We start from the raw sequence: 24,995 nt of genomic DNA, 5'->3' as shown, positions 1-24,995 counted from the left end.
CAAAGAGTTGGACATGACTGAGGAACTAACACTACTGAACATATCTATTGAAATAAATAATAAATAAAAGTCTAATATTTGAGACACATTTAAGTTAATTTCTATATATTCACTGTGATTAGAAAAAAAAAAAAAAAAACTAAAAATAGAAGGTCAATGTTTGAAAATTTTCTCAAACCACACTGAGGATCGTTAGGGTCTTTAGTTGGATATTCCTCCTTTTCCTAACAAATAAATGCTGAAGCACTTTAATTTTCTGTCTCAAGCACCTATCTCCCCACTTATTTCCAACCTTGTGTAGGCAACCTCTCTGATTTTGGACATCAACAATTGGATGTCCATTTCGTATACATAAAAAATAAACTTCAAATGTTCCACAATACAAAACATATTCCCTATCTCATTAAATGATACAACTTGCCATGTAATTGCCAAGACAAAAAACTTCACTGTACTCTACAATCCCATATGCCTCTCAAATTATTTACTGATACCCTTAACAAATCTCATTGTCTCTACTTTTAAAAGGTGTCCCAAATTAGACCATTCCCCACCCCCACGTTCTTTCTGACGCCCTAAAACAGCCTCCTGCCCAATTCTTCCCACTTTTATTCTGGCCTCCAAAAATGTGTCCTCTTGAAGCAGTCCATATGATCCTCTTTAAATTCTATTTTGATTATATCACTACACTAGGAACTCCTACAGTGAATTTCCAGCCATGCCCTCACAATTCAATATGTCACATGTAAATTTACTATACCAAGAAATGTACTCCCCATTTCATAGTTGAAGAAATTAAGACTCAGAACATCTAATTAATTTTCCCAAGGTCACACATTTTTAAGTGATAAAACTAGAATTGAATCAAAGTTTGATTTCATTCAGAGTAATTTATTTACCTAATAAATTCACACAATGATGAAGCCTGTTTCTCAATATTTCCTGTTAGTCTTACCTTCTGGAGGCTTGTTCACAGTCTGAAGGAAGACTTTTTAACTCACTCATAGGGACCTGCAATTCTTCTTTCACCTAGTTTGACACTAAATGGCAAAAAAACAAACAAACAAAAAACCGCATTATTACTTAAGATTGTATTTTATTTCATTTAACAGTTTACCCATTTTCTTCATGGAATTTTCTGGTTCTTCATAAGATTGTTTTTGGTTGCACTGTAAATTTTTAAAATAAAATCCACGCTGCATAAATACAAATATACACACGATTTACCAGGCTGGGATAATTTATCAAAAGATAAGCAAATCAAACATTGACACAGGAAAATAGCAACTAACCATTTGCAGGAAAATTGTCTCTAGGTACTTCTTTTCCTACTAATTGCAGAACAGAAAAATGCCCTCCGATTTTTTAGCCCTTTTCATTGGACCATGCTGTAGGACCCAACTTGCTGAAATTTTGAGAGATATCCTTGTGCTTTTCTTTTCTTTCTTCTTCTTTTTTTTTTTATGGAATGTCTTAAGCCTAACAAAGAACCTCTAAAAATTTTCGTATCAGTTTCTGAAAGGATATCGTCTTTATCCTGATATTGGCGAAGAGCTGGACATTTTATCCCTTTTAACCACATTTATCCTTGAGTCTTTTTTTTTCTTTTTTCATTGAGTCTTAGAATTGGAATGTGTCCAAGAATGATTTATACTTAATTGAATTCACCGGGATTTTCCACAGAGTTTTAAAAGTACAAGTACATGTAAAGATACCATTGGATCAAATCATATAGTTAGGGTTATGTCTTGTTACTGACTTTAATGACATTACCTACACGAGCTTTCAACCTTTTAATGTTGTGTATGATGTGAGCTGTGGATCTGTCATATACAGCCTTTATATTTAGTTGGAGTACACTCCTTCTATACTCAATTTGTTTAGAGGGTGGCTTTATCATGAAAGAATGTTGAATTGCTATATCAAATAACAACTCAAATATCAAACTAAGAAAATTTAATTTACAATAAATAACCTGCAGAAGGATAAATTTAAACCAGGAGGCAAAAGGCTTGTATGTTGAAAACTGCAAAATGTTGTTGAAAAATATTGCAAAAGACACACATTAATAAAAAAAAAATCATTAGTTGCAGTATTGAGATATCAATACTACCTAAACTGATCTATATAGTCAATGTAATTCCAATCAAAACCTCAAAAATGTTTTCCATAGAAATAGAAAAAAAAAATCTTCTTAAAATTTATATGAAATCTCAAGGGAATCCACATAGCCAAAACAATCTTGAAGAAGAATAAACTTGGGCAGGGGTTCCTGTTCTTGATTCTAAAGTATCCTACAAAATGATGGTAATCAAAGCAGTGTGGTTCTGGCATGAACACAGGGGTAGGAGAGAGGAGGCAACATGGCTGCTCAGCATGACCTGGAGCTCATCTCCTTCCATGAGTACACCACAATCATAACTGTTTACAGAGCAACTACTGGTGAGAACAGCCTGAAGACTAGCAGAAATGATCCTCTGAAACAAAAGATATAAAGAAGGAACTGCAACAAAACAGGTAGGAAAAGTGGAGATATATTAATAGTATAGTCAAGACCCATACTCCCAGGACTGCTCTGGTGGTCCAGTAGTTAAGGCTCCATGCTTCCACTGCAGGGGGCATGGGTTCAATACTTGGTTGGGGAACAAAGATCTTGCATGCTGTGTTGTGTGCCCAAAAAATACTAAAAATTACTGGGGAAAAGAAAACCCCAGCAGATGTGTCTGTGAGGTGTTAAAACACACACACACACACACACACACACACACACACACGCACTCAAACTCTCAAGCGAGTGACCCATAAACATGATGATAATTAGGGTTGCAGAGTTTATTTCCAAGAAGTGAGGAGTCCAAGTCCCACATAAAGTTACCTACACGAGGAAACCTGCACCATGAAGATGAGACCACAAACTAATTTGGCTTTGAGGGCTATCAGGGCTTACTTGGGGAAGAATTGGAAGATGACTTTGAGAAATAGAGATGCCAACTTGAAAGAATGCACACTAAATCATACATGCTCTAACACCTAATGCGGAAACAGTAATTTACAAAAAGCTTGGGTCAGACTCACTGGCTGGTCTTAGAGAGTTTCCTGGAGAGGCAGGAAGCAATTGGGACCCACCTTGGAGAGATAGATGCCAAAAGCAACTATTCTGGGAAGACTACTGAACAAAACATAGCTTTAACTATATGGACTTTATCAGCAAAGTGATGTCTTTGCTTTTTAATACACTGTCTAGTTTTGTCATAGCTTTCCTTCCAAGGAGCAGATCTCTTTTAATTTCATGGCTGCAGTCACCATGCTCAGTGATTTTGAAGCCCAAGAAAATAACACCTGTCACTGCTGCTACTTTTCCCCCTTCTATTTGCCATGAGGTAATGGGAACCAGAAGCCATTACCTTAGTTTGTTTTTTTTTTAATACTGAGTTTTATGCCAACTATTGCACTTCCCTCTTTCACTCTTAAGTTTGCTAAGAGAGCAGATTTTAAAAGGTCTATGAAGTGGCAATCCACTCCAGTATTCTTGCCTGGAGACCATGGACAGAGGAGCCTGGCGGGCCACAGTTCATGGGGTCACCAAGAGTCGGACACAACTGAGCGACTGACACACACCAAAAAAAAAAAAAAAAAAGTCATTGTATTAAGTAATAGATGTGTTATTTCACTTGACCTTGGTAATCACTTGAATCCTGAGGTGGGTAGCCATTCCCTTCTCCAGGGGATCTTCCAGACCCAGGCACTGAACCTAGGTCTCCTGCATTGCAGGCAGATTCTTTATTGTCTGAGTCACCAGGGAAGTGCTAGTAATCACTTTACATGTATAGAAAATCATCACATTGTACACATTGTACATGAAATAAACAAAGTTTTAACTTGTCAATTATACCTTAATAAATCTGGAAGAAAGAGACTATGTACTGTATGATTCCATTTATTTGGCATTCTGGAAAATGACAACACTGACAGAATGGAAATTGATAAGTGTTTTCCAGGACCTAGAGGTGAAGCCAGGAGGTGATTACAAAGGTGCGTGGGGAAATACTTTTGGTGAAATGTATTGAAATGATACAGAAATGATGAAACATTCTGCATATTGATTGTGGTGGTGACTACACAGTTTATGTATTTGTCAAAACTTGTAGAATGCAAACTAAAGAGTATAAATGATGTACCATGAAGATTGGATCTTATTTTTTTTTTAATTACTATATTGAAAGTACAGATACTCGGGAAATGTAACAGAACACAAGATCCAGTTTCAAGTAGTGACATAAAAAGAAAAATTCAAAAAGACTAAAGTTACATGCAAGAAACTTTATAGGCCTTATGAGCATAAAAGAAGACTTAAGTAGAAAGACCTACTCAGATTATGGATAATAATTCTCAATTGTTTGATGGTATAAAATCTTTTTCTAGCTTTTTAAAATAAGTTAAATCTTATTCAAAATACTAAGTAAATGTAGATTTTACCAGACTAGCTTACTGAAATTTAAAATATATGTGTATGAATAAACCTAGTTCTGCTAAGAAATAATAATGAAGGAGTCCTAGGCTAATCAGATATCAAAGTGTATTTTAAATCAAATTCAATTACATCTTGTGTTAAATTGCACATGAATAAAGAGACCAATCGAAGATAACAGAGTTCTGAATTAGATAAAAATGCATGTCATATTTTAGAATACATAGTTGGAATACTAAAGGCATGTGGGAAAATAATTATATTCTATAAAAATAATTAAACTTTCATCCCTACTTAACTCCTTATATCTAAATGCAGTGAGGATGGTTTTCAATTTAAATATAAAACAGCAAAGAGACTTAAAAAATTAATGTTGAAAAAAATGTGGGGAATATTTTGGTAACACAGGAATAAGGAAATTCCAAGCAAGACGTAAAAAACATAAAATAGTGATAAATCTAATTATATAAATGTAAAAATATTTCTATATGGCCAAAAATATTCTGCCCAGTGTAGAAACATCAAAAGCAAATCACAAGCTGGAAAAATAATAATTCCACATATGTGTTAAATGGGATAATTCCTTAGTATATAATTCCTTAGTATATAAAAATTAGTATGGAAAAAGACTAGCAATCAAATAAAACACATAAAATTCATTAACAGGTGATTCATGAAAGGAAAAGACATCATTTTAAATTTGTGAATAATTGCCCAAATTCTACAAAACATATTTATTTGTAAATGAAGTATACAATGATTTGTATTTCTCTTATAGTTACTGTGGTGATGTTGAGCATCTTTTCATGAGATTTTTGGCCATCTTTATGTTTTCTTGGAGGACTGTCTATTTAGATCTTCTGCCTATTTTTTGATTGGGTTGTCAGTTGTTTCATTTGAAGATATTTTATCCCATTTTGTGGGCTATGTTTTAATTTTGCTCATGGTTTGTTTTGCTGTGCAAAAGCTTTTAAGTTTAATTAGGTCCCATTTATTTATCTTTGCTTTTATCTTCATTACTCTAGAAGGAGAATCAAAAATGTATGCAGCTGAAATTCATGTCCAAGAGTGTTCTGCCTATGTTTTCCTCTAAACATTTATAGTGTCTGACCTTACATTTACATCTTTGATCCATTTTGAGTTTATTTTTGTCTATGGTGTTGGAGAATGTTCTAATTTCTTTCATTTACACTACTATGTATGAGATAGAAAATCAATTACTGTACAGCACAGGGACCTACACTATAGCACAGGGAACTACTATATGGTACAGGGATCTCTACTCAATATTCTGTGATAACCTATATGAGAAAAGTATCTAAAAAATAATGACTATATATGTATGTATAACTCAATCACTTTACTGTACACCTGAAACTAACACTATATTGTAAATCAACTATATGCCAATAAAATTAAAATTTTAAAGTACACAAATGAAATAGTTTCTTAATCAGACTTTCATATACTAGAAATGCTTATCAAACACTGGTTGTTCAGAATGTGATAAAAAAAAAAAATTTCCACTGACAGTGGTAACAATTTTGGTCATGAGTGGCATTTCGGCAATAAGTATAAACATCAGCATTTTAAATGCATATACCAACTGACTCAACTGCTCCACTTCTAGGACCTCAAAGTTAGAAAATTTCAAAAAGATTTCACTGCATAATTATTTCTCATAGAAAAAGACCTAGGAAAACATGAACAGGATCTAATACATCAATGTCAGTGTATCTTCAAACCACAGTTAAGCAGTATGAGGAAAGATAATGAGTTAGGTCTATGTAAACTGATATGCAAAGGTCTTCAGGAGGCTCAGGAGTAAAATGCAATATTCATAAACCAAAACACAGTTACAAACACATTTATTATTGCAAAGATTATTGTTTGAGTGACTTCATCTGGACGAAATGGGAGGGGCTCTGGTTTGGGATGGATTTGGAAGGTTTATTCTACAGTACTGAATTTTGCTTAAATCTATTTTATATGTATTAATATCTAACATATATTCAATAATTTATTTAAAATGAAATATTACCCCAAATGTCATATGTAATGCAAATAACATTGAACAAAAGGGATAATCTGTGTAGCATTAAATATTTTAACTATTACAGTAAAAAAGATACAATAAAAGAAATCACTAAGATAAAACTAAGAATGAGATTGTATTGAAAGTAAATCAGAAATTAAATAAAAAATTAGTGCAACTGTAAAAATGTCATTGACTAATAATATCTTTGATTCCCTACTGCATGTCAGCTTTCTAGATGCAGTAATAAAACAGACATTAAAAGGTTACATTTTAGCAGAGAAACTATTATTAACACACAGACATGTAGTTCTGTTTTTAGTTATAATTGCCTTAAATCATTTATAGAAATGGAAAGTTTGCATCAGATTTATGAAAACTTTTACATTCCAAGGAGACTGGCCCTAACACTGCATTACGCTCTTCACTATGAATAATGCAATTATTTGCTACTTGATAAGACATATTTTTCTCCAGAGTTTCTTCATAGCATTGGTCAACTCAGAATTTCTTAGACTGTAGGTTAATGGGTTCAGCATGGGGCTTATGACTGTATAAAACACGCTCAATGATTTGTCAACGCGGAACGTCTTAGCAGGTCTCACATACATGAAAATGCAGGGAAAAAAGAAACAGACAACCACAGTGATGTGGGAACCACAGGTCTGGAGGGCTTTCCGCCTCCCTTCCTGACTCAGGTTCTTCAGAGAGTGCAGGATGACTCCATAGGAGATGAGTAAGAGCAGAGATAAAATAATGCACATCAGTCCTCCATTAGCCAACACTAAGACGCCGATGACATAGGTGTCAGTACAGACGAGTTTCAATAACGGGTGCATGTCACACATAAAGTGATCAGTGACATTGGGGCCACAGAATGGGAATCTGTAAACAGTGCTAAGTTGAATAATTGCGTGCAGAAAACCTCCAAAACAGGACACAGCAGCACAACACACACCCTCTGCCTCATGATAACCAAATAATGCAAGGGCTTACAGATGGCTACATAGCAGTCATAGGCCATCACCAATAGGATAGATATCTCGGATCCACTTAAAAAAATGTTCTGTAAATAGCTGAGTCATGCAAGATTCAAAGGATATGGTATTTTTCTCAAGGAACAAGTCTGAAATCAATCTAGGGGTAATAGAGGAATAAATTAGATCTATAAATGATGATGATAAATGATAAGCAGGCAAGAAAAAAGTACATTGGTGAGTTCAGGGTCTTACTGACAGTTATAGTCACAACAATGAGCAGATTGCTCACCATAGTCAAAATGTAGAAGAACAGGAACAGAACAAAAAGGACTTTCTGTTTCTTTGGATTCTGTGTGAGGCCCAGCAAGACAAAGTAAGTTACATTGTTCCTTGTTTCCATTTAGTCTGTACAGACTGACTTCACATATTAGCAGTTTACCTACAAAACAAGAGGAAAACTTTTATAATGCACTGTGATCTCAACCTTTTTTAATCTATTCAATTAAAAGATTATTGTGGAGTATTTGTGTGCAATGTGTCATAAATATTCTGATTACCAAGTTGAATGAGGCATAGTTCCGTACTCTCCATGATATGATACATAATGCGGATTCACACAATTTCAGGCCCATGTAATAAGAGCTATCTTAAGGGTATTCACACAAAGCCAAGGTTCGGTGTAAAAACATATCAATCAAACCGGAATCAAGAAAGAAGTTTCAGAGGAGAGAAAGCTTTAGCTGAGTTTTAAAAGAAAAGTGAAAGCATAAGAGAAGATGAGAAGAAAATTCCTTGAAAATGTGCATCATTTATGACATGACAAAGGTGCAATACTTGAGATCAATCAAGCTCATTTCCATAGTCAGTATAAGTGGATCAAACTATGATTTGAATGTCACTGTCCTGAACTGTCTCAAATCACACTGAGAATCCTTAAGACCTTAACCTGCATATTCCTCCTTTTCCTGCACAATAAATGCTGAAGAACTTTAATGTTGTGTCAAGCCCCTATCTGTCTACTTATTTTTAAGCCTTATAGGCAGCATACAATTTTGGACATCTATAACTAGGTATCTATTTAATATATATAAGAATAAATTTTAAAGTTTCCACAATATAAAAGGAGTCCCCTGTCTCATTAAATGGTACCCACCTTCCATGTAATTGCTCAAAAAACTTTAGAATTTTCTTCACTGCTTTATTGCTTTAATTTTATTTATTGACATGCTTGACAAATTCTGTTGTCTCTACTTTCAAAATATAACATGCTTTATTTCCTTCCTGGCCAACTGCAGTAGCCTCCTGCTGTGTCTTTCCACTTTTATTCCTGCCATAAACAACTTGTCCTAAAGTGGCTTGTATGATTGTTTTTGAATCTTGTTCTGATTATCTTACTCCACTTCTTAAAACTCCTGTAATGAATTCCAATCATGCACTCACAGTTTAATACGTCACACTTAAATTCTGCAGTAAGTACTATAATCCTCATTTCATAGTTGAGGAAACTAAGGCTTAAAACATATAATTAATTATCCCAAGATCACATATTTTTCAATGGTAAAACCAGAATTAAATCTAAACTTGACTTATTTCAAAGGAATTTAATTTCTTACATAATAAAAGTCACACAATTGTGAAGCCTGGTTGCCACTCTTCACTGTGGGACTTACCTGGTGGAGTCTTGGTCAAATCTGAAGGAAGACTTCTTAAGTTACTCATAAAAAACTTCAAATTCTTTATTCATTCAGTATGACAATAAAGGCAGAAGGATGCAGTATTACTCCAGGATATATTTTATTTCATTCATCTGTCTGTCCACTTTCTTTATGAAGATTTTTGGTTATTCAGAAGATTGTCTTAACTGCATTATAGATTATATAAAAAATTTCATGGGGCACACACATAGACACATGCATGCACAAAAACAAATATTTACCATGTTAGAACAATTGATTAAAATTATAAACAAATCCTATGTTGTGAAGGAAGATAACATCCATCTTTTCCCAAGAAAATGTGTCTCTGGTAATTTATTTTCCTATCAACTTCAAAATATAAAAATACCATTTAGTTGTTTAGTCCCTCTCATTATATCATGGTATAGAACAGACTAGTCAACTTGAGATTTTGAGAGACATTTTTGCATTGTTGTTCTTTTTTGTTCATGGAATGTTTTCAGCCTAACAAAGGACCACCTGAAAATTTTATATCAGTTCTTAAAATAATGTCATTCTTTTCCCCAAAAGGGGCAAAGATCACTGGACATTTTGCCCCTTCTAACCACATTTATCATTGAGTTTTGGAGCTGGACTGTGTCCAAGACTGATTCTTTCTTAATTAAATTCACTGGGATTTTCCACAAAGTTTTAAAAGTACATCTGTATGTAAAGATACTATTGGGTCAAATCACATAATTAGGGTCTGAAGGTGTAACATGGAGAAAAAAATTGCTTTAGAGCCGTCATGATGTTATTATGAGTCAAAAATAATCAGCTCAATCATTTTGTTCCAGTTAGACTAACTAGGCACAGATTTTCAAGCCTGCAGCAGCATTTTTTCTTTCCTTTTATTTAATACTAAATTTATTCTGCCTTGAACTTAGGTTAAGTATATAATAATTTTCTCACCAAAATGTAGATGTAATACCTAATTATTTGTCTGATTTTTTTTTTTTTTTTATTTAAGTTACCTATTTAAAGCCAGGAACTATACTCTGAGTGAGAACACAGCAATTCATAAAACAGGGGGAAAATCATGTAAAAAATCCTTCCTGCATGGGTCTCATGCTCTCATGAGTCAAACAATAAAGGAGAAAACTTAATAAAGCAAAAATTGCCTTATTCACTGCTTATAAGAAAGCAAATAGAGTACTATGACAGAAACAAAAGGAAAAATTATACTGAAAGTTTGCTACTTCGAGCCGGGTGTTATGCCAGGATTCATGACCTCTGGAGGAGAGGATTTCGATCCGGGGTCAGAAACGAGGCTTGACTACTTGGAGCTTTTTGTGTAGCAAAGTTTTACTCAAGTATAATACAGATAGGGAAAGCTTCTGACATGGACATCAGAAGGGAACAGAAAGAGTGCCCCCTTGCTGGTTTACAGCAAGGTGTTTTATGTCTGTTAGAAAGCTATTCATCAGATAAGAGAGACACCTCAAGGCTGAGAGAGTTTCACCATTCCCCTCTCCCACGATATGCACTTTTGAGATAGGATGGCACAAGGTTTGTCATCCCCCAGCCAAAAATCAATTGACAGGAATACTGGTTTGTTGAGCCATTATCAGCCCAAGGTTTGAGAAAAGAAAAAAGTTAGTCTTAGGCGGAACCATTTTGAAAGGCAAATTCCAAAGGAAATACGTAGTTTTATTAACATAAGAAAAAGGCATTGGTTAATTCAAGACAGAACCAGGTGTCTTTAATGTTATGTAGAGAAGGAGAAAAAAAGTCTGCCACTTGCAGTTTATTTCCTCCTGCCCCTTGGGGACCTCTGGCCTTCCTGTCTGTTACCCTCTCAATACTATGATAATGTAATTAGAGTAAATATTTTTTAAAAGGTGATGTTTAAGCTGAGGTTCAAACACTAGAAAGTGGCTACCATTGAAATCACTGTTACAGACAGTAAAATTTAATTAATTATAAAATTATTTCACTTCAGAGATGGTATGATCTATATGTAGAAAACTCAAAGGAAAATTTTCACAGAACTTTGTTTTTGTTTTTTAAGTGATGAGTGATTGCACTTTTATGTTGTTCCTGATTTTTAACAAGAAAGGTCCCAGTCTCCAATGCTGAGTCTAAGGTGAGCTATGGAGCTGTTCTATACAGCCTTTATTATGTTGAGGTACACTCTTTCTATACCCAGTTTCTTGAGAACATTTTTTATTGTGAATGAATGTTGAATTTCTATACTATCAATGAACAACCCAAAGATCAAATTAAGAAAACAATTCCATTTACAACAGTGTCAAGGAGTAAACTACCTCAGAACAAACTTAATCAAAGTAGGAAAAGGTTTGTATGCTAAAAACTACAAAATGTTGCTGAAAGATATTACAGAAGACACAAATAAATAGACAACATTTATTTTCTGGACTGATGATCTGGACTATTTAATATTATTAAGATGTCAATGCTACCTAAAGTGATCTACAGATTCATGTAATCCCTAATAAATCCCCAATATTTTTTTTTTTTTTGTACAAATAAAATCTCAAGGGAATCTAAATCAGCAGAACAATCTTTAAAAAAGAACAGATCGGTAGATTTCCTATTCCTGGTTCTATAACATACGACAAAACGATGGTAATCACAGCAGTGTGGCTTTGGCATAAAGACAGACATATGGGAGAGTAGCCAACGTGCAGGGTAGGAAAACCCTGAGATCACTCCTTCCGTGGGGATACCAAATCTATAACTATTTACAGAGCACTTTTCAAGTGGCAGAGTGGAAAAGAATTTGCCTGCCAGTGCAGGTAACACAGGAGATGCAGGTTCTATTCCTGAGTCAAGAAGAGCCCTAGAGTAGGAAATGGCAACCTTCTCCAGTATTCTTACCTGGAAAATCCCATGGACAGAGGAGCCTGGTGGGCTATGAGGAGCCTGGTGGGCTATAGTCCATGAGGTCACAAAGAGTCAGATATGACTGAGTACACACACATAATAATAATATAGAACAGTTACTGAAGAGAACAACGTGAAGACTAGCAGGATAATCCCGTACAGCAAAAGATATGATATAAAGAAGGAACCACAGCAAACAGGTAGGAAGAGTGAAGACATAATATAGTCAAGACCATGCCCCTGAATGGGTGAACCACACAGGATCGTAATAACAGTTGCAGAGTTTCTCCTCAAGATCAGGAGTCTGAGCCTCACTTCAAGCTCTGCAGCCAAGAGTCCTGCACCAGGAAGAGGGACCCTCAAAATATTCTGGCTTTGAGGACGAGTGGGGCTTACTTTGGGGAGAGCTGGAAGATAGCTGTAAGAAGCAGAGACTCCAACCTCAAAGAGCACACACACAAATCACACAGGCTCTGGTACCCAGAGGATAAACAGTATTTTGAAAAGAGCTCAGGTAGACCAAGGTGACAATGATGATGATAAAAAAGTAATCTAGGTTTGGTGAACAGAAGCCTGAATGAAACACCAGAATTTGGTTCAGGAAAATCATGGTCCCTTATCTAATTACCAGGCTTCCCTGGTAACTCAGATGGCAAAGAATCCGCCTGCACTGCAGTAGACCTGGGTTTGATCCCTAGTTGGGAAGATCCCCTGAAGGAGGGCATGGTAATCCACTCCAATCTTCTTGCCTGGAGAATCCCATGGACAGAGGAGCCTAGCGGGCTACAGTCCATGGGGTCACAAAGAGTCGGACATGACTGAGCGACTAAGCACAGCACACATCTAATTACCAGGTGTAAAGACTTTTTGGACCCTCAGGTGGTGCAGTGGTAAAGAATGCATATGCCAATGCAGGAGACACAAGAGATGCTGACTTGATCCCTGAGTCAGATAGATTCCCTGGAGTAGGAAATGACCACCTGTTCCAGTATTCTTGCCTGGAAATTTCACGGACAGAGCAGCTACAGTCCATGGGGCTGCAAAGAGCCAAACACGACTGAGCATACACACACATTTTTTTCCCAAATCCATAGATTTTTGAATGAATGTATCTTCTTATATTATGGAATAAGATGCTTGCAATATGATCACACATAGGTGATGTAAGCCTTCATTCGAACTTTTCTATGAAGGATCTGAAAAAGAAATATTTAATTCACCGTACTACACACTTCCAAATTATGAGTAAGTGGAGTTCACACTGGATACTGCAGTGAACATGGTTTGGATCAAGGATTAACCACTTATTCTATTATGTAGGAATATGGAAACTAGATTCAGGCTGAAACTTCTCTGCATGCACTTCTCAAAGTCCTTCCCTGCCTCAAGTTTATAAAGATAATTATCTTTAAGAATTTTAAAGCTATTTATTTCACATTTACATATATAACCCACATAGACTATACCCTTCAAAGTATAGTGTGAAGTGAAAATACAATTTCCTATCATGAGGATAAATAGGGACTTCCCTGGCAGTGTAGTGGTTAAGACTCTGCGCTTCCAATGCAGGGGTGCAGGTTCAAAACCTGGGTGAGGAACTAAAACCCCATGTGCCTTGTGGCACAGCCAATAAATAAATAAAAAAAAATAATAAATCATGATTGTTTTTTAAAAAATAAATTTTCCCAGTATATACATTGAATAACCATTCTCTCTCCCATACCCTGCAACACTATTACTTCCAGATACAAAATTCTATATATTTACCATTCCATTTCTTAGCTTTCTCTTTTGTTCAGTCAGTGTTCATATCCATGAGCCAATACCATAGTGTCTAAATTACTACAGTGTTTCAGATACTATTGTGATATCTGAAAAAAATAAAACTATTTGAAACACCACCATTCACTTTGTTATATTAGATTATTTCAGTGGGTCAAGAATTTGATCCATTCAGCTGAATGCTTCTGGCTCCACCTCTCTCAAGATGGAAGTTAAAAATTATCAGACTGAGGTCATCTAAAAAGTTTATTCACTCCTCTGTCTAGTACCTAGGCTTGGGAACCTTGAAATGGGGACTGAAATAGCTGGTCCTCCTTGATATCATAAGAGTCAGTCCTAATCTGACAGAACTGGCATCCTTATAAGAAGTGGAGGGGACAAAGAGCTTTCTCTTGCACAAGTGCACAGAAGAAAGGCCATGCAAGGACAGAGTGAGAAGGTGCCCAATGCAAGGTAGGAAGAGAGGATTCACCAGAAACCAACCTAGCAATCACCTTGATCTTGGATATCAGCCTGCAGAACTATGGGAAAATAAATGTCTGTTGTCTAAGCTCCACAGCCTATAGTAGTTTGTTATGGCAACCCATGCAGACTAAGGTGACAATGATAATGATAAAAAAATAATCTAGGTTTGGTGAACAGAGGCCTGAACTGAACCACCAAAATTCAACTCAGGAAAATCGTGTTCCCTCATCAAATTACCAGATTGAAATATTTTTCAAATCCAGAGATTTTTGAATTCACATATTCTTGAATAAGGTGTATGCAATGTGACCACAAATAGGTGGCATAAATCTTCATTCTAACCTTTCTCTGATGGATCTGATACCATTTAGCTTGTGGATAGGAATTCTCAATTCTCTAAAGATGCAAATGCTTTCTCAATCAAATTTTACTGAAAATACTAACTCAATGTCGTTTTTACCAGACTAGCCTATTGAAATTTAATTTTAAAATACAAATATGCAAAAATAGACATAGTTCTGATAAAAAATTAGCAATGAAGTAATCCTAGACTTTTCAGATAGTAAAATATATTCTAAATTAAATGCACACAATTAAATTGTGTATTAAATGGCACGTGAATAAAGACATCAATGGAAGCTAGTGGAGGAATGAATTTGATGAAAACACATGCCATATTTTGGAATACAAAGTTAGGATATCAAAGCCATGGGAAAAAATAATTATGCATCCATAATAATGACAATCTAGAAAAATAATTAAAATGTAATCCCTACTTATCTTCTTATATCAAATGAAAATGTAAACAAAATGTAAAACAACAGAAAGACTTAAAAATTCAATGTTGAAAACTATGAAGAATATTTTGGTAACAATGAGATAGACAAATTCAAGACATAGAGGCAAAAAAAAGATAGAATCAATTATGTAAATGTAAAAATATTTATACATCCCCAGAAATATTCTGCACAGTATTATAAAAATAAAAAAGAAATCACAAGCAGGAAAAATAATAACCAAACACAGGGTAAATGGGATAATTAGTGTATAATTCAATCATTAAAATCAGTATGGAAAATTATTGGCAATCAAATACACACAAAACATTCATTAATAGGCAATTCATGAAAAAGGACTACAAATCATTTAAACATGGGTGATACTCAAATTCAATTATGTTTATTGACTATCAATACAAGTATACAAATGAAACAGTTTCTTTAATCAGATTTTCATATACCATAAATGTTTATCAATCATTAGTGGTTCAGCATGTTGTCAAATGTGTTTTCCAAGTGAGGGGAGTAGTAAGTTTGTTCAAGGTCATAATGACATTTTTGCATAACTATGGATATCAACATTTTAAATACATATACCAATTAAGTCAACAGTTCCACTTCTAGAAATTCATGCTTAGAAAATTTTAAAAAGACTTCATCGCAGAATTATTTATTGTAGAGAAACAGGAGGAAAAAAATGAAGAAAGTTGGATACATAAATTTTAGAGACTTTTAAAGAAGCTGAGCAGTATGAGGAAACTAGAATGAGTTAGAGCTGTGAAGACTGTATGGAAAGATCTTCAGAAAACTGAGTTGCAAAATGTATAACATTTTGCGAACATGAAAACATGCTTCTTTTTGCAAAAATTATCATTTGAGGAATCTTAGAAACAGTATAGTGACTGCAATCTGGAAATACTGGGAAACTCTGATATTGGGTGGACAGAAGGTATATTTTACATGATTCTATTTTGTATGGATTCTATTTTTTAACATTTATTATTATCCATCATTGTCAGGATACGTTTAACAGGAGGCTTCCTGTGTGCTGTTTTCAGTCTTGCATGAATTCGATGTTCCTTAACAGCACCTGAATACAGCTTCCAGAAAGCTGGCAAGTCGGCTTTCAGGGATAATAGAAATTCATGTATCTCATTCATATGGAAATTCCATATGGTGAACAGCAGCCATTTACAAGTCTCCTCCTTTCTGATAGGTAAATTTACTTTTACAACCCCCTCTCCAGAGAATAATTCTAGCCTCCAGCTTTCTAGATGACTTGTTAGATCTTTGATCCCTATCTCTGCTAAAAAGGGCTATCTGGTAAGAGAGTATATACATGCCCACAATATGTTGAATAAATGCCTTTGTTCCACCAGAGCACTGGTCCCCGTGTCTTTCCTCATTTTCTCTCTCTCTCTCTCTCGTTCTCTCCCTCTCTCCATTTCAGGCTGCTTCCATGGAGCACAGGTGTCCACCGTGTCTACTTATTTGCCCGGGCTTTCAAGACCTCTTCGAGAGGGCGCCCTGAGCCTACATAGACGGTGCTAGCTCTTTGTCCTAGAATTATATTGGCATACTGTGTAAACCAGGGAATATCAGCCTCTTTTCTTCCCTCTTTTACTTTCTTATCGGTTGACTCTGTACCCCCAAGTGCCGGTCCATTAAAGGACCACAACACATCATACTTTTCAATTTTCTATAAAAAAGAAAATGTCACACTAAATTTTCAAATGTAACAAATAAAAGTGAATGAAGAGGATAGAATATAGTATTAAATATTTTAATTAGTACAATAAAAAGTGACTATAAATGGATAAGGAAGCTCTGGTACATATACACAATGGAATATTACTCAGCCATTAAAAAAAATACATTTGAATCGGTTCTACTGAGATGGATGAAACTGGAGCCCATTATACAGAGTGAAGTAAGCCAGAAAGAAAAACAACAATACAGTATACTAATGCATATATATGGAATTTGAAAGATGGTAACGATAACCCTATATGCGAGTCAGAATAAGAGACACAGATGCATGGAACAATTTTATGGACTCTGAGGGAGAAGGTGAGGGTGGGACGTTCTGGGAGAATAGCATTGAAACATGTATATTATTGTATGTGAAACAGAACACCATTCCATGTTCGATGCATGAGACAAGGGCTCAGGGCCGGGGCAATGGGATGACCCAGAGGGATGGGATGGGGAGGGAGGTGGGTGGGGGGTCCAGGAAGGGGAACACATGTAAACCCATGGCTGATTCATGTCAATGTACGGCAAAAACTATTACAATATTGTAAAGTAATTAGCCCCCAACTAAAATAAATAAATTTATTAAAAAAAAAAAAGATAAGAATCTGGTTACAAAAAATGAGAAAGTAATAAAGTAATGCATATTATTTAATTATTTTTGTAATACTGACAAATGCATTACATATTAATTATTGACTCAATTTAAATGAATTTCACCTTTCCAGTTGCAGTGATAGACTAGACATTAATCTTTACATTCAAGGAGGGGAACTACTATTAACAAAATAATCATAGATTTTATTCTTTAATAAAACTTACTATAAATTATTCAGAGAAAAGGAAAGTTTACATCAGAACAATAGGCTTTGATATTTGAACTAAATTCCTAGCGTTAAACTACTTTCTCTGTAATGCATGATGCAGTTATTTACTACTTGATCTCACTTTTTTTGTCCAGAGCTTCCTTATAGCATTCATGATCTCAAAACCTCTTAGACTGTAGATTAATGGGCTCAGAATGGGACTTATGACTGTATGAAACATGCTCAGTGATTTGTCAATGGGGAAGGTTTTAGCAGGTCTTGCATACATGAATATACAGGGTTCAAAGAAGCAGACAACCACAGTGATCTGAGAACCACAAGTCTGGAGGGCTTTCTGCCTCCCTTCCTGACTCAGGCTCTTCAGAGAGTGCAGGATGACTCCATAGGAGATGAGGAAGAGCAGAAAAACAGCAGAGCAGATCAGTCCTGCATTGGCCAAAACTAAGATGCCAATGACAAATGCGTCAGTACAGATGAGTTTCAATGAGGAGAACATGTCACACATAAAGTGTTCAGTGATATTGGGACCACAAAAAGGGAGCCCATCAACAGTGCTAACTTGAATAATTGAGTCCAGAAAGCCTCCAATACAGGATACCAGCAGCAGTACAACACATCTCCTTTTCCTCATGATCACCAAATAATGCAAGGCCTTACAGATGTCCACATAGAGGTCATAGGCCATCACCAACAGAAGAGATATCTCAGATCCACCAAAAAAAGTGCTCTGTAAACAGTTGGGTCATACAGGATTTAAAGGACATGGTATTTTCCCCAAAGAACAAGTCTGAAATCAATCTGGGGGAAGCAGAGAGGAACAAACTAGATTTATAAATGATAAACTAGCAAGAAAAAAGTGAACGGGTGATTTCAGTGTCTTACTGACAACTACAGTCACAACAATAAGCAGGTTTCCCACTATGGTCAAAATGTAGAAGAACAAGAAAATAACAAAAAGGACTTTCTGCTCCTTTGGATTATGTGTGAGGCCCAAGAGGATGAAATAAATTACATTGTTTCTGGGTTCCATCTAGTCTATCAAAAAGTCTACAAACAAATGATAATATACATGTTTCAATGCTATTCTCTCACATCATCCCACCCTCAGCTTCTCTCAGAGTCCAAAAGACTGTTTTATACATCTGTGTCTCCTTTTCTGTCTTGTATATAGGATTATTGTTATCATCCTTCTAATATTATTATATGTGAAACTGATCGCCAGTCCAGGTTCAATGCAGGAGACAAGTGCTCAGGGCTGGTGCACTGGGATGACCCAGAGGGATGGGATGGGGAGGGAGGTGGAAGAGGGTTCAGGATGGGGAACACATGTAAACCCATGGCTGATTCATATCAATGTATGGCAAAAACCACTACAATATTGTAAATTAATTAGCCTCCAACTAGAATAGATAAGTTAATTTTTAAAAAAGTCAACAAACAGTAAATGATGTAGAGGAGAAAGGGGAGAAAAAGGAACCCTCTTACACTGTTGGTGGGAGTGCAAACTAGTACACCCACTATGGAGAACAGTGTGAGATTCCTTAAAAAACTGGAAATAGAACTGCCATATGACCCAGCAATGCCACTGCTGGGCATACACATCGAGGACACCAGAATTTAAAGAGGCGCATATACCTCAATGTTCATTGCAATATTGTTTACAATAGCCAGGACATGGAAGCATCCTAGATGTCCATCAGCAGACAAATGGATAAGAAAGGTGTGGTACATAGACACAACGGAATATTACTCAGCTATTAAAAAGAATGCATTTGAATCAGTTCTAATGAGGTGGATGAAACTGGAGCCTATTATGCAGAGTGAAGTAAGTTAGGAAGAAAAACACCAATACAGTATATTAACACATATATATGGAATTTAGAAAGATGGTAATGATGACTCTATATATGAGACAGCAAAAGAGATACAGATAGAAAGAACAGACTTTTGGACTCTGTGAGAGAAGGTGAGGGTGGGATGATTTGGGAGAATAGCATTGAAACATGTATATTACCATACGTGAAATAGGTCTCCAGTCCAGGTTTGATGCATGAGACAGGGTGCTCAGGGCTGGTGCACTGGGAGAACCCTGAAGGATGGGATGGGGATGGAGGTGGGAAGGGCGTTCAGGATGGGGCACACTTGTACACTCATGGCTGATTCATGTCAATGTATGGCAAAACCCACTACAATATTTAAAGTAATTAGCTCTCAAGTAAAACAATTCATTAAAAAAATAAAATAAAAATTGTATTTTCTCTTTTCCATTTTAAAGACAAACATACTTTTTTTTTTGTTATGATTATTTCCCAACGTCAATTTTTCATCCCAGAACTTCCTCATAGCATTTTCATGTCGAAATTTCTGAATGTGAAGTTTAAGAAGTTTAACAAAGGCCTTAGCATGATATAAAATGTACACAAAGCTTGGGTACAAATGCACAAATCAGCAGGGCACATAAACTAAGATGACCACAGTGATGTGAGAGACACGGGTGGAGAGAACTTTGCATCTCCCCTCCAAGCTATGTCTCTAGGGGGGTCAATATGACCACATGAGAGATCAACAAGGGAAAATATTTTAATGGGTAAATGAACCAATGGTTGTCAGCAACAGAGAACAAGGATGCGAATTCCATGCAGACAAGTTTCAACAAAGGTTCAAGGCACACAAGAATCATCTATGACATTGAACCACAGACAGGCAGCCACACTATGAAGATTGCCAAGTACAACCCTTCAGCTCCTATTACTTGAAAGAGAAAGCCACATCCCTGTCACACATGATGGTTTCACAGTACAGGGTTTTGCAGATGGCCACTCAGTGCTCATTGGCAACCACTATGGGCAGGAAGATCTCAGCAGCAAAAGATACTCAGCAAAGACGTGAGTCCTGGACTTCCTGAAAGAGATGATTTTTTTCTTACAGCAAGTGTCAAGTTGGTATTTCAGGTGCCATAGATGAAGACAATGGATGCTCATAAGGGAACGAAACACAGCAGGAACTGTAATTCCTGCTTTACCCAAATTTACAAAAGGTAACTTTTAACTGAAGACATCTTTTCATACTTGGATCACAGTTTTATACTCTAAAGATATCAACTTCTCTAAAATGAACCTTCTCAAGGTGAATCTTATTGAAAATAATAACTGAATATTATTTTGTGACTAAATATTTTAAATTTATCTTAACTTCATTTTAAACTGTATTATTTATCTTATTTACATTCAATTTATTGTTTTTTGTAATAATTTGGAACAGAAATAGACAAGCCTAGGCATACCTCAGAAAATGAATAGTAACGAGGGACTGCTAGTCTCTTTACTTATCAAAATGTTTTATATATCATCGCAATTATATTATGTGCCAATCTGCACATGAAAATATCAGTGAAAAAGAATAGAGTCTTGAATTGGATCCAAATAGGGACTTCAGCATACAATAGTCAGGATTTCAAATCAATGTCAAAAAGATATTTACATGATCATTTAAAAAAAAAACAAACTAAAATTTAGAGAAACAACTAAAAATTCAATCCATATTTGTCTCCTATAGCAAAATTAATTCAAGACAAATCAAAAGTTTCCATATGATACCAAAAATGTTTTAAAATTAAATACTTAAAAAATTGAAGAATTGTCACAAGTGAAATGAGAAAATTCTTCATAAGCAATATACAAAAAAATTAAATATAAAGTATAAAAATATTACATGCAAAAAGCATTCTATATATTTTAAAGTTAAGAACATATAACCAGAAAATATTAATCATATATACAATGTAAAAGAGATCATTTCTTTAATATATAACCTCATAAATATCAAACATTGAATGAAATAAAGACATATATATAAAATTCACAAAAGAATAAAAACAAATCAAGTTAAACATATGGAATGATGCCTCACTAAATTATATCAAAAGGGTAGCAAAGTAGAAAAATAACTTTAATCAGTTATCATAAATATCAGGTACTGGTCTTGAAAATGTGGACAAAAGATTTCTCACTGACAGTGGACAAGACTGTAGTTTTTATACAACCTCAAGAACAACAGTTTGTCAATAACTATCAATATTAACATTTTAAATGCATATGTTACCTGATCATTGATTCAAATATCACATCAACAATTTTATGCCTAGGAAATCATATTTGCACATATTCAAAACATATATTTATTTGAAAATTGTCATAAAAAAGTTTAAAACCACATGAAAAGGAATGGATATATGAATTTTAAAATAAATTGATAAGTATTGTGAAACATGAGAAAAGTTAAGGGATATGTTTGAGCTTGCATTGAAATATCTTTAAGATGTGGCATAGTAAAAGCAACTGTGATATGTATAGAAAAAGCAAATATATACATGGCAAATACACCGGCAATTGCAAAGACTTTTACTAGATGAAAATTAAGAATAAAAATTAGATTCTACCACTTAGATTGAAGATTGGAAAATACTGAGATAAAAGGGAGAAATTTGTTTGACACTTCACCCCATCTTATTTGGTTTTATTTATGTTGTTTATTATTATCTATTTTACTTCAATTTTCTTGTGAACACTAACAATATTAAAGCAAAAATTGTGTGTATAATGCGACTGAAATATGCTAACAAAAGGACCTATATAAATTAAATATTTCAAATTGTAAAAATTAAAAAGTAAAATACACTTAAATTACAAGAATCTAAATAAAAATTATCCCATCTCTGAAAAAGAGTAAAAAAGACAAATGAGCAAATTGATTAAAAATCAGTGTTACTATATAGTACTTATCTCATTCATCATTATTTATTATTAACCGCTTACTGTACAGGCATTATACATTTCTAGGTACAGTGATAAAGATAATGATGGATCTTACATCTTAGTATGGAGGAAACTGTTATTAATAGCACAGCTGTATAATTGTAATCTTTAACTGCAATTATCATAAACTCTTTGAAGAAAGAGAATTTTTTCTTTTTCAGGAAAAAATTTAAAATTAGAATCAAATTTTAAAATGACTTCTGCATTCTAAGGAAATGGAAACTGATGGCAAATGAGTCCCTTCATGTTGGGTGATGCACTTATTTAATATGAGATATGATGTTTCTTCTCCAGAGCTTCTTCATAACATTAGTCAACTCAGAATTTCTTAGACTGTAGATTAATGGGTTTAGCATGGGGGTTATGATTGTATAAAGCACACTCAATAATTTTTCATTGGGGAATGTTTTAGCAGGTCTTGCACATGTAAAAATACAGGGAACAAAGAAGCAGACAACCATGGTAATGTGGGAACCGCAGGTCTGGAGGGCTTTCTGCCTCCCTTCCTGACTCAGGTTCTTCAGAGAGTGCAGGATGATTCCATAGGAGACAAGTAAGAGCAGAAATACAACAGTGCAGGTCAGTCCCCCACTGGCCACAACTAAGATGCCAATGACATAGGTTAGCTATAGATCTGTTAAATATGGACTTTCTTATGTCAAGATACATTTCTTCTACTTCCAATTTGCTGAGAGTTTTTTACAAAATAATGTTGAATTTCTATGTGTAATTAACAACTCAAGGAAAAATGAAGAAAATAATTCCACGTACAAAATAATCAAAAAAGAATAAAATATTCAAGTAAACTTCACCAAAGAGACAAGTCCTGTAAACTGAAAACTACAAAAGGTTACTGAGAGATATTCTGGAACACACAAAAATATGAAAAGACATTATGATCTGGGACATTGAAAAGTATTAAGTTGTTGATAATATCTCAAGTGGTCTACAGATCAAAGTAGCAAAACTGATTTTGCAGAAACAGAAAAATCCATGCTAAAATTCATATGAAATCTCAAGGACTCCAAATTGCCAAAACAATCTTGAAAAGAAGAAAGCTGGGGGTCTCATACTCTCTGACTCGAAGACGTATTATACAAAGCGATGGTAATCAAAGTACCAGTATTCGAATAAAGATCGACGGTGGACTAATGGAATAAAAAAAAGTCTAGGAATAAACCTTGGTATATGTCTTTAGATAATTTTCAACAAGGGTGGCAAGAGTATTTAGTAAGGAAAAGATATTATAACAAGTTATAAAAAGGCAATCACAAAAAAACTATTATCATATGATTTCACTTACGTGAAGCAATTAAAGCAGTCAAACTCATAAACAGAAAGTAGAATGGTGGTTGCCTGGGGCTCCATGAGCTTAAATGGAGAATTTTGTTTAATGACTGAAATTTCAGTTTGGGAAGTTGGAAAAGTTTACAGATAGATAGTGGTAATATTTGCATAACAAGTATATGTCACTTTAAAATGATTAAAATTGTAAATTTTGTTATGTATGTTTTACTAAGTCATGTCCAACTCTTGCTGACCCGATGGGCTGCACCAGGCCAGGCTTCCCTGTCCTTTTTTGATCTCCTGGAGTCTGCTCAGTGTCATGCTCATTGAGTTTGTGATCCTATCTAACCCTCTCATCCTCTGTTGTCCCCTTTTCCTTCTGCCTTCAATCTTTCCCAGAATCAGAGTCTTTTCCAATGAGTTGGCTCTTTGTATGCAGTGGTCAAAATATTGGAACTTCAGCTTCAGCATCAGTCCTTCCAATGAATAATCAGGGTTGATTTCCTTTAGGATTGGCTGGTTTGATCTCTTTGCTGCCCAAGGGACTCCCAAGAGTCTTCTCCGCAACACAATTCTAAAGCATCAATTCTTTGACACTCAACCTTCTTTATGTATACATGAGCACAATTTTCAAAATAAATGTAAGAACTAATGGACTTCTCTGGTGGTGCAGTGGATGGGAATCAACCTGCCAGTGAGGGGACATAGGTTCAATCTCTAGTCCAGGAAGATTCCACATGCTGCAGAGCAATTAAGCCCATGCACCACAACCACTGAGAACACGCTCTAGAGCCTGAGAGGCATGACTAGAGAGCCTGCATGCCACAACTGAAGTCTGCATACTCTAGGGTCCTCTAGCCACAACTAATGAGCCCCGGTGCTGCAATTACTGAATCCCTAGGCACCCTAGGGACAGTAAGTCACAACTACTGAGCCCTCAGGCTGCAAGTATTGAAGCCCGTGCACCTAGAGCCTGTACTCCTCAACAAGAGAAGCCACAGAAATGAGAAGCCCATGCACCACAACTAGAGAGCAGCTCCCACTCTCTGCAAATATAGAAATCTCCCGTACAGCTACGAAGACCCAGTGCAACCAATAAATAAATAAAACAGTGTATGTGTTAGTTGCTCAGTCATGTCCAACTCTTTGCAACCCCATGGACTGTAGCCCATCAGATTCTTCTGTCCATGGAATTCCCCAGGGAAGAGTACTAGAATGGGTTGCATTCCATGTCAAAAAAAAAA

The 24,995-nt window shown here is 35.3% G+C and overlaps 1 protein-coding gene and 1 pseudogene across 2 annotated transcripts in view; both read right to left on the bottom strand.

The window, feature by feature from the left end:
* LOC145504954 (olfactory receptor 4A47-like) overlaps positions 1–24,995 on the bottom strand; it is a 132,348-nt gene that overhangs the window by 3,527 nt on the left and 103,826 nt on the right. Inside the window, 1 exon segment of the mRNA XM_081486460.1 lies at positions 956–1,040. Coding sequence (XP_081342586.1) covers positions 956–1,005 — 50 coding nt within the window. The 5' untranslated portion in view covers positions 1,006–1,040.
* Positions 15,438–18,743, bottom strand: LOC145505099 (olfactory receptor 4A47-like; annotated as a pseudogene). Its single transcript, XR_014052840.1, has one exon. The product of XR_014052840.1 is annotated as an olfactory receptor 4A47-like (transcript).

The sequence above is a fragment of the Giraffa tippelskirchi genome, chromosome 1 (genome assembly GCF_054371585.1).
Source record: "Giraffa tippelskirchi isolate mGirTip1 chromosome 1, T2T-mGirTip1v1.2.pri, whole genome shotgun sequence".
NCBI lineage: Eukaryota > Metazoa > Chordata > Mammalia > Artiodactyla > Giraffidae > Giraffa > Giraffa tippelskirchi.
Note: the sequence above shows the minus strand (reverse complement) of the source record. Positions and strands in the feature narration are given on the sequence as shown.